We start from the raw sequence: 11,441 nt of genomic DNA on the forward strand, positions 1-11,441 counted from the left end.
TAATCAAAGATTGACCAACAAACCGATCAAACAGATTGATCAGCCATCAGATGAGTCGGATCAGTGGAGCTGCTTCTGTTCCTGATGTCCTCTGTTTCATCTTTGATCTGAATTCTCCCTGCAGAAGAGACAGAGGACAGTTAGACAGAGACAAGCAGCCAACCAGAGACAAGCAGCCAATCAGAGACAAGCAGCCAATCAGAGACAAGCAGCCAACCAGAGACAAGCAGCCAACCAGAGACAAGCAACCAACCACAGAAAGACACAGACCTCTGTTCTGTATCTTCATAATGAGCTTCACTCTTTTCTGTCTCAGAATGACTCCGTCCTTGTTGATGACTCCACACCAGTATTTTCCTGTGTCTGTCTTTTTGGGGTATTTCAGGATCAGACTGAGGTCTCCAGTCTTCAGCAGGTTTCTCTTCATCTCTGTTCGGTCTTTGTAATTCTGGTGCTGTTTCTCAGGCTGGTCAGATCTGTTCTCATACAGGTGGACAGTCTTTGGGGGTTCAGGTTCATAGTGTTTCCATTCCACTGTAGCATCCTCAGGCAGGTCAGGTGTAGTTTTGAAGGGCAGCTGAACAGACTCCTCCCCCTCCTTCACCTCCACCCGACAGACTGAGAGGAAACAAAGCACAACATCAGCTGTTCAGACAGCAGCAGCAGTTTTGAATAACTTTATTGACTGATTACAAAGTAGCAGAGAAAGCTGAAGGACAGAACCAGATGAGAGCAGCAGGTAACAGGGGACAGAAACACAGGAAGTAAAACCAGGTTTTCAAGGTGTTGGACATGATCAGAGTCCTGATGGTGTTGTGATGTTCTGTCCCTGTGGTCTTCACAGTAATGTCTCATCTCAGTGTTCAACTGCTGTTTGTCGTTCTCTTTGTCTCTCTGTCAACTCTGATTGGAAATCAATCAGCTGATAGATGTCAGTCTGACCTCTGACCTGTATCTACAGTACTGACCACTGACCTGTATCTACAGTACTGACCTGTATCTACAGTACTGACCTGTATCTACAGTTCTGACCTCTGACCTGTATCTACAGTACTGACCTGTATCTACAGTTCTGACCTCTGACCTGTATCTACAGTACTGACCTGTATCTACAGTACTGACCTGTATCTACAGTTCTGACCTCTGACCTGTATCTACAGTTCTGACCTCTGACCTGCATCTACAGTACTGACCTGTATCTACAGTTCTGACCTCTGACCTGCATCTACAGTACTGACCTGTATCTACAGTTCTGACCTCTGACCTGTATCTACAGTACTGACCTGTATCTACAGTACTGACCACTGACCTGTATCTACAGTACTGACCAGTATCTACAGTACTGACCACTGACCTGTATCTACAGTACTGACCTGTATCTACAGTTCTGACCTCTGACCTGTATCTAGGGTACTGACCTGTATCTACAGTACTGACCTGTATCTACAGTACTGACCTCTGACCTGTATCTACAGTACTGACCTGTATCTACAGTTCTGACCTCTGACCTGTATCTACAGTACTAACCTCTGACCTGTATCTGCAGTACTGACCTGTATCTACAGTTCTGACCTCTGACCTGTATCTACAGTTCTGACCTCTGACCTGTATCTACAGTACTGACCTGTATCTACAGTTCTGACCTCTGACCTGTATCTAAAGTACTGACCTCTGACCTGTATCTACAGTACTGACCTTTGAACTTCAGCACCACTTGTTTCTCCATCAGGATGTGTCCCTCCCTGTTGTAGACGGTGCAGGTGTAGGGGAATTTGTCTTTGTTTGTGGGGTATTTCAGGGTCAGACTGAGGTCTTTAGTTTTTAGCAGGTTTCTCTTCATCTCTGTTCGTTTTTTGTAAATATTGTTCTGTTCTTCAGGCTGGTCAGAACCGTTCTGATACACATGGACCTTCCAGTCACCTCTGTCCCTCCACTCGACTTTAGCGTCTTTAGGCAGGTGAACTATGGTTTTGCAGGGCAGCTGGACAGACTCAGCTTCTGAATCCACCTTCACCTGGTAGACTGAGAGGACAACAAACATCAGCTGTACAGACAACAGCAGGCGCTGTGATGGTAACGTTAACTCACTGTCTCATCCTTCTCATATAATCCCAGACCTCACTGTCTCATCCTTCTTTTATAATCCCAGACCTCACTTTGTCATCCTTCTGTTATAATCCCAGACCTCACTGTCTCATCCTTCTTTTATAATCCCAGACCTCACTTTGTCATCCTTCTGTTATAATCCCAGACCTCACTTTATCAACAGTCAGGGAGCTACCAGAGTAAAGATGCTGCCCAAGTGCATGATGGGTAGTGTAGTAGTAGTAGTGACATACCTGACATGAAATAGTGCCTAAAATGTAGTAAAAGCGCTCCAGAAACAAGAAGTCCAACAGGAAGGAGAACCAGGAGAGCTTTGGCCCAGGATGGGAATCGTTCTGTGGGAACTAGAAACATAAAGAACATGACCTCTGACCTCTGACCTCTGATCTGTATCTACAGGAGGTTTTAGGTTAGTTACTGACCTTTGACCTGCAGCTGTACGTCTGTCACTCTCCGTTCTCTCTTTATCCCCCTAATCAACCATCTGACGGTGCAGGTGTAGGAGCCGCTGTCAGAGAGGTGGAGTTTTGTCAGATTGAGGCTGAGGTCTCCAGTTTCCAGAGCGTCAGTCTTCATGGATGTTCGGCCGCTGTAAAGCTGGTTTTGGTCTTTAAGATTGTCACCTTCCTGCTGATGCTGGTGGACGGTTGAAGGATTGAGATCGTAGCGGCTCCACACCACTGAGGGCTTGTTCAGTTCATCAGTGGGAAAGTCACAGGGCAGCAGGACAAACGGGTCCCCCTCATACAGCTGCACAGCTGAGGCATGCTGGGAAACTGTGAGGTCACAAAGACAGAGAGGGTCAATGACAGCAGCCTTATTTGATGTCATGAGTGAATGTGGTCCTCTGCAGTGTGTGCAGCCTGTAAACTGTGCTGCTAAAGCTCAACTCAGACTCAAAGCTCAATTTAAACATCATAATTTATCTGATTTCATAACATTAAATGTGAAATTAATTGGAATTTATGGACTATTTTTGTTGTATAAGTGACTACATACAAAACATTTCTGGGTTCCCACTGGAAGTTAAATGTTAAAAAAAGCCCACTCTTCTCTCCTTGTTATTCTGTAATTACACACACTCTAAGAAGTGATTTATTGGGTTAGTTAGTATAGCTCAAAATCAAGAGCTTTCTCAGCATACAAAAACAAGTTTGTCATGTGTATACATTATAATGAGTTTATAACTTAATTTGACAAGTTGGTCTAAATTGAAATAAATAAAATAGTCTTAACTCAATAGTACATGAATTTTCAATGGACATTGCCTTAACTTAACACAGAGGTGTATTCAGTTAACACAACTAAAAAATCTGTATTCGTGTTTGTTAAGGCTATGTACAAGGCTGACCTGCTCGGACATGCTCAGACCATACAGCATGCCCGTTGGAAGCATAAGATTGGAAAAGACACGACTTAGCAGAGCACAGAGTTGGAAAAACGTGGTTTGCAAACTTTACGGTTTGGTGAGTACAATTTTGACTCGTTTCATTCACAACAGCTAATAACTGCATCAGCAGACAGTACAAGAAATCGCTTATACAACACTAGATGCTTTTTCTCGGTTAGCAGTGGTAATGTGTAAGCTAGCAGTAATGGTAGTAATTTCGACGAACATTAGTGTTTGTTAAGTTTTGTTTTATGGTGGCAGGTGTTAATTGGCACTGGTTTTCCCTAGTTTTAACTTTCAGAGGAGTTAATGTTAATGTTTCTTTCACATTTATTTAAAATTTGTAGTTGTGTTGAATATTTGAGCAGCAAAAGCTTCATGGCTAGGCCGTTGTAGGTGACTGAGCACACATTCAGTTTGTTAGTCAGCCATTGCAGCGGTAAGTGCAATCTAAAAACCACGTTGACAAAGAAAATATTGTTGAGACACCACAGGAGAGGTCATACCCTAATTAAGCTAGTTGGTATAACAGCAGGAGTGTGCAATTGCCCACTGTCCATTTCTCTGCGGCAGTTTGCATACATTTTCTCATTTTTTTTATCTTGAATCGTCAACATAGTTACAAAAAATGTAATGTTATATACACAAATTGTAGGCACAGCAGCCTTCTGAATGACCTAAATTCAAGTAATTTAAACAGAACTGCAAGTTTTTAAAATAAAGTGGGCCTGTGAAATGTGCAGATTTGAAACACCATGAAAGACAGATCTGTTAAAGCATTATAGCCTTTGACATGGTTATGGTGGAGAATCTCTTCCTTGTCTTTATTGGGAGTGCTGTTGCTCATTTAAAACGTGGGGCAGCCTGCGCACCCACCTGTCACTCTACCCGTTACTGTAATCACATTACTTTTTTCAGTTATGAGTAGTGTAAGGCATTACTGGTCTGAATGTGGTAATCACATTACAGTTCCCCAAGCTCGTTCCTTACGTTACGTTGCTAGTCGCACGCATCACACACAACGGGCTGGGGGGAGGGGGGGCGGGGGCTGTCGATAATGGAACAGTGATTGGTTGGGGTTTGGCACGAGATATCTTTCACCATCACCGATTGGTTAATCGCAACCCGCAAGGGGAGATGGGATAACAATGGCAGCCTCATCAACACGAGCAGAACATGCTGCAGAACACACAAAGCTTGTTGCTAAGGAACCGTGGAGCAACATGAATGTAACGAGTAATGTAACTAATTACTTTCTTCAGGGAGTAATCATGTAATGTAAGGCATTACTATTTTTGAGAGTAATGTTTAATATATTACTTTTTTGAGTAACGACCCCCAACACTGCCCGTGAGACAGTGACATTGTCCACTGTACTGTCATTTAAGTGTCCATGTTGCCCCTTAAACACTATCTCCACAGCAAGAGAATACTTCGAGCATATTGGCCGTCATTTAAAGAAACAGGAAACTATGTGTTGTGTTTTTGAAAATTGTCTTTTCAAAACAAATATTTATGGAACATTTGCTTCTCATAGGAGCCAGAAACACACTCCTCACACTACGGATGACTTCAAGCCTGAGCATCTGAAGAGGGGACAATCCTGTGAGGGTGCAGTGAGTGAAGATGATGAAGATAATGAATCTTTCTGAGACAGTTTTACAGTGCTATTTTATGTTGTAAGTTTCCTGAATTATTTTATGATGGCTACATTTTTGTGTACTGTTAAAATTTCATTAAACACTCAGTCCTGTTACTATGAGTGAAATGCTGACTGGTGTTTGAATAAACAGTTAGATCATAAAGCTGGAATTTCTATGTGTGACTTATTCTGACTTAGATGAATAAGTCCTTGTACTAAAAAAAATTAAGGTAACAATTTGCATGGACATTTCTGAGTACAATGAAAGGAAAAGAAATAAGTTAGAACAACTAAAAGGAGTAATTTTAACACAATTGAAATGAAGTTGGTTCAACTTAAATAAGCTTGTAGAGGACAAGGCAAATCATGTTGCTTGTACTAAAGTAACTGAGTTGGCCTAACCAAATAAGTTTTGTGGCATGTACTCAATATTGGCTAAGTTGAAATAACTTAAAAATATCCATGCACATTGTTACATCAATTTTTTATGTTGAGCCAGAACATAATTTGTTAGAGTGCAGTATTATCAGTGATGCAGGTTGAACAATAACATCCATCCATTTTCTTTTGCTTATGTGGTGTTCAGGTCACGGAGGCAGCAGGCTTAGAAGAGCATTATTGACATCCGTCTCCCAGCAATGCTTTCCAGCTCCTCGTGAACAAGACCCTGAGATATTTAGACTTTGCTTGGGGCAGGAGCTCGACCTCTAACCAAAGGGACAATCCACCAATTTTGGCAGAGAACCATGGCCTCAGACTTAGAGGTGCTGATGCTCATCCTGACTGCTTCACATTCATCTGCAAACCACCTGATGCCTGCTGGAGGTCACAGACCAAAGAAGCAAGCAAAACTACATTATCTGCAAAGAGGAGTGATGCAATTTTTAGGTTCCCAAATTGCACGCTTTCTTCCCCATGGCTGCGTCTCGAAAACCCATCCACAAAAATCACAAACAAGTTCAGAGACATGGGACAACCCTGACAGAACACCCGCCAGAAACGTGCTTGACTTAATAACCTAATATGAAAAATTAACTAAAAATCACCGAAATCACCGCAAGCAAGAGTGCCATTGTGCCCCGAGTTTGTGTAATTATCATGTACACCATATACGAAGTGTACAAAGATGTAGCTTCGTCTCGCTCTTCGTACACCATCTTTCTGGAATTCCGAGGCAGCTGGTGACATAAAGAGGTCATCCGGAGGTGTTTCTGTTACCACTAGTTGAAATGGTTACAGCGCCACCTAGCGTATCGGGTATGACATGCTCCGGCCAATAATCCGGTTTTCTCACCGGCATGTATCCTCGGACAATTGCAGTTGTCTGATTGAGTAGCTTGGTCGAACTATGGCTGTAATCTGACTAAACTGTGCATGTAAACATACTGAGTGTCACATTATGTAAGGACGTTCCCATCAGTGGCGGCTGGTGACTGAAAAAATTGGGGAGGACAGGAGGAAAACCAGTCCACGGTGTCATGTTATTTTATACAAGTCAACTACTTAACCCTACTTTCTTATATTTAATGAAAATTAAGCAATAAATTAATGACTTACAAGACTTCTTAAAAAACATTTCATTAAATGGATAATATACAAGACAAAAAAAATACCAATGTGTACCCCTTCTGGGATTCGATCCCCAGTCACCTGTGTGGCAGGCAACTGCCCTACTCACCATGCTACTGCAGCAGTTAATGTACATAGTTCACGACAGCACAGGACATCACACTCATCACTCATCACAATCGCCCAAAACAACTGTGTTGCTGCTCTGTATTGTGTCCCGGTCGTGCCGCTAACGTTATGTCCTCCAGCAGGACGAACGAAACGAAACTATGAATTATCTTTCTGACTGCTGCTCTCTGATTTCTCCGAACAGTTTTTTTTCATTCAGAAATTTGCTTATATTTTCTTTGAAACCGATTCCAATATCGCTGAAAACTCCATATTTCTTGTCCGAGCATGGCTGGCAGTGAAAGCTGTAAAACACATAGAAGTATTTTTTGTTTACGGTTGTATAAATGTGAGAATGAAATTTGGGAACTGTTATCGGACCAACCTGCTGTCAATCTTGTATTCTGGTTGCTGATTGGTAAGGGAGGACGTCCTCCCTTAGCGCGTCATTTTACATGTCTTAGCCAATCATAGATCAGCATGAAAAAATCCTGAATGCATTGAGTGAATGAAGGAGATCCCTCCCACTCCGTCCTCCTCTAGCCCCCACCTTCCTGCTCCCTGCTCCTCTCACAGACTGCTCTGTCTCCTCCGTCTGCAGCTGTCGCTGTTGAACCGTTTTAAGTGGATTTTCTTCCAAAGAAGAAACTTTTTTTATGATATAATACATATATCATATTTTATAAATGATACTGAGATTTGGTAATGATTTATTTCAACCAGTTACTCTTTCTTAAAAAAGAAATTGATCTTCCTCTTGCCTCTCAAAAATAGAGGAGGACCAACCTCCTCTGCCTCTATGGACGAGCCTCCTCTGGTTCCCATACTATATAAGGACACTCCCACGCATAGTTTAAAGCCCCTGTACAGACTTTTCATTTAGTGTTGATTTTGGCGGCCCCGCTGGACGAAAGCGGTAGTGTTTTGCCGGAATGAAGACTGCATTTCCCATGAGCTCTAGCGCCCACTGTCGTGAAGACGTTTGTCTGGCCGGCGCGTGTAGATTTGTTTTGGAAAGGTCGGAAAGAAGACGGGACTTGCTTTGAAAACTTTTTTTTTTTTTTTAAGCAGCTATCTGCAGTGTGCATATGGACGAGGAAATGTGTCTATTTGTATTTCTACTTAATATAATATGCCGCCGGTGAAACAAAGTAACGCTGCTGTTGCGCTGCAATTTCCCAGCTATATATATTACCCACGGTGCTACAGAGCTAGCGTTACAGCAAAGTCACAGTGATTGTGATGGATGTTTTGATCTAAGTAAGAAACTGAATCATTTATAATGACAGAGGATATTACCGATGCATCGTTGCAGGTCGGCTGGGCTGATACACACAGCTGAAATGGATGCGTGATCCAAGACGTTTGTTGTCGTTTTCACGTGTGTAGTATCTAGAGCTAATCTAGTGGTAACTAAAGAAATATCCCTCCATGCTTCCTGTATCTCTGGTGGGCAGGGTTGAGATCAGGTGACTGTGCTGTTCAAACTAATAAATGAGTTTCAATGTATCATTTGTGTAGACTTTGCCCTGTACAGCTGCTGCAACAGGCCATAAAGATGAGGACAGTGTGACTGCAGAGTCTTCCACACTCAACACAAATATAATAATAATAATAACATAATAACACTTTGGTTTTTGCTAGATTTTTCACAAGTTGAACTCAAGGATTTATGACATTTTTATGCACACAAGAATTATTTCTCTCAGCAGCAGTTTGTTAAAATGTGTGTTAGTGAGCTTGTCTTCTTCCACCTGTCAAGTCGGGAGATTATCACATCTGGTCACAATAAAAGGCCACTCTGAAAGTGCAGTCTGATTCCCTTCAGTTGACGGGAACAGCTCTGGTGGACATTCCTGCAGCCAACATGTCTCTTTCATTGTGTTGTGAGATGAAACTGCACATCTTAGAGTGACTTTTGATTGTGAGCAGTCCAAACAACACCTGTGCAATAAATCTTGCATTTATATTTGTACTGAGTGTTCATTCATCAGGGTTTAAAGACAAAGTGAACATCTGCTGCCTTTAATCTGTTCTTCATGTGTTTCTGTGAAGAAAACATGGTCCTGCAGCTGAAACACACTGATGAAGTGAAGATGACACAGATCCACATTAAAGACATGACGTTGGACCGAGGTGACGATCAGATCAGAGGGAGGAAGGTTATCTTACCGTGCACGAGGATCACAAACACCACAAACATCTTCATCATCCTCTTTACTGAGCTTCTCTTCAGAAACACATGGAGGACATCAGTTCACAGCCAGTCGTCACTTTGCTCCTGCTGACCGTCCACTGACACCAGGACTGAACTGCACTTTCACTTTGAGCTGCTGCCAGTAAATTTCATGTTAGACGGTGCTTCCTGTGACGCCCACAACTGTGGTTCACTGTGTTTCTGTCCTCATCTCTTGTCATAGTTCTCTGTTTTTGGATGTCACTGCAGTAACACAGCCTTGATGAACAAGTGTCATGATGGCTGTGCTGACTATCCTGCAGTTGTCTCAGGTGTCTCTATTAGAAAGCAGCTTCTCTCAGTTAGAAACACAGCCACTGCAGATAGTGTTAGCCTGCTAGCCTTAGCACTAGCTCAGTCATGGCAGTGCTGCTGTTGTATCCAGCAACATAGACAGGTGTTTGTGCAGGTTTGACACGAGGGATGTAGCACTCTGCAGGTCGCAGGTGACCAGAGAGCCTGCTAGTGACACAGTCAGTGCTGTATGGACTCTACCAGCCTAGTTAATGTGGTCAGTCACGGATGTAGTGCAGAAAACCAAACTGATAGCTGAGTTTATAACAGTGAGACTGTCACCTTCCCTCACCACTCTCTCATTGAATCATCCTCCAAATGTGTAAATCACAATAATCTAATGTTGATCTCCTCTGTCAGTGGGGAAATGTCTCAGCAAGCAGCGTCTTTGAAATTACTTTCAAATTACCAAAATAATGAGCTCAAGATGTCTAAAAGAAATCACCCCAACATGATGTAACAATGATATTCTGCTAATGAGACAACAAGACAATATATTTAACTTCACTGAACATCAGAAGTTCATCAGGATCCAGTTGGAGTTCATCATGAGAATATCTTTAATAACTCATGTTTTAATACATTTTGAGGTAAAACTGAGAGAAATGACAAAACATTGCTTTGTCACTAACACCTCCTACATTTACAGACCTGAAGTGAAGCGTGACCCTCAAATCTCAGGTAAATATACTAAAGTATATCCAGCGCATGCCAGATTATTTGTATGAATATAATATATAATTGATCAAATAAATGAATTTAAAATGTGCTGATTCAGCTCTGACACAGCCTGTAGTCTGTAAAGTACCTCAGTAGTGTTCTGAGGTCCAGGAGTGAAGACAGAGGTAATAATCCTGCTGTGCTCATGTCGCCCTCTGGTGGTTGTTTACCAGAACATCAGTGATGAACTCTGTCTGACAGGAATCTTCATCTGATATCTTATAATCTGTTCTTCATGTGCTTCTGTGAAGAAAACATGGTCCTGCAGCTGAAACACACTGATGAAGTGAAGATGACACAGATCCACATTAAAGACATGACGTTGGACCGAGGTGACGATCAGATCAGAGGGAGGAAGGTTATCTTACCGTGCACGAGGATCACAAACACCACAAACATCTTCATCTTCCTGTCACAACTACAACAAGCACAAAGTCCTCTTTACTGAGCTTCACTTCAGAAACACATGGAGGACATCAGTTCACAGCCAGTCGTCACTTTGCTGCTGCTGACCGTCCACTGACACCAGGACTGAACTCAACTTTCAAACGTGTTGATACAGAAAACCAGTTCTGCTGGATAAAGAAAAGAAGAAGAAAAAACTTGATTTAAACAACTTGGTAAGTCATAAAGAAATGCTGATATCACACATATAATGAGATAATATAACAGTGTGATTATGAATTTAAAAGTAGAACAGGTGAAATTAAAAGTTCATATCATAGATAAAGAGTTACAATAATGACATGAAAATAATAAGTATGAGATTAAAAGCTTCACATGAGCTTCATCAGTCGACACGCCTGCGACAGGATCTCAGACTGTCACCGTCAAGTACTCAGATAATATGAGTGGATTGTAATTATTGATACATTCATGTGTTGACCATCGTAGTGACTTTATGAACTGCTGGTAGTTTCATCTGTAATTAAACATCAGCACTTATTATTGATCATGTTTTAATAACCTGAAACTGCAAATCAACAAGTAACTAAAGTCTTCAGATAAAAGTATAACGGTGCATAAAATCAAATAGAGTACAATCACCTCAAACTGTACTTAAGTACAGTACTTGATTACAATCATAAATATCAGATGTCTGAGTGTCCCTGAACACACCACCGACTGATCGGAGATGTGATTATTGATTGTTGATGCTCGTCAAAAAGCAAACGTCTGAACACTGATGGAGGAAAACAGGAAGAGTTCAGGTTTCATGTCAATCAGAGGACGCTGGAACACAACCAGGGTGTGTGTGTGTGTGTGTGTGTGTGATTGTGTGTGTGTGTGTGTGTGTGTGTGTGTGTGTGAGTGAGATTAGGGTTGGATTAATTCGGGATCCGGGCAAGAGGCCACATTTAACATCTGTACACAGG

At 41.9% G+C, this 11,441-nt stretch overlaps 2 protein-coding genes across 2 annotated transcripts in view; one reads left to right on the top strand and one right to left on the bottom strand.

Moving 5' to 3' along the window:
• The window catches only part of LOC115590052 (zinc finger protein 239-like), a 285,383-nt gene that overhangs the window by 99,443 nt on the left and 174,499 nt on the right, over positions 1-11,441 (top strand). The gene's annotated exons all lie outside the window — the stretch shown is intronic.
• LOC115590322 (uncharacterized) lies at positions 424-10,464 on the bottom strand. The gene is made up of 5 exons (XM_030431662.1): positions 10,434-10,464; positions 2,529-2,882; positions 2,340-2,450; positions 1,807-2,022; positions 424-476 (listed from the first exon to the last, which is right to left on the bottom strand). Exons 1-5 carry the CDS (start codon positions 10,462-10,464, stop codon positions 424-426), a joined length of 765 nt encoding a protein of 254 aa, XP_030287522.1.

This window comes from Sparus aurata, chromosome 10, assembly GCF_900880675.1.
Source record: "Sparus aurata chromosome 10, fSpaAur1.1, whole genome shotgun sequence".
Lineage (NCBI taxonomy): Eukaryota > Metazoa > Chordata > Actinopteri > Spariformes > Sparidae > Sparus > Sparus aurata.

What these genes read in the sequence shown, in the direction of transcription:
- LOC115590322 (XM_030431662.1), bottom strand. Translation starts at nt 10,464, where the DNA reads ATGTTTGTGGTGTTTGTGATCCTCGTGCACG. An exon ending in CGTACAGCTGCAGGTCAAAG is followed by an intron (nt 2,451 to 2,528) that starts GTCAGTAACTAA and finishes TTATGTTTCTAG; the next exon opens with TTCCCACAGAACGATTCCCA. An exon ending in GCTAAAAACTAAAGACCTCA is followed by an intron (nt 477 to 1,806) that starts GTCTGACCCTGA and finishes GTATGAGAACAG; the next exon opens with ATCTGACCAGCCTGAGAAAC.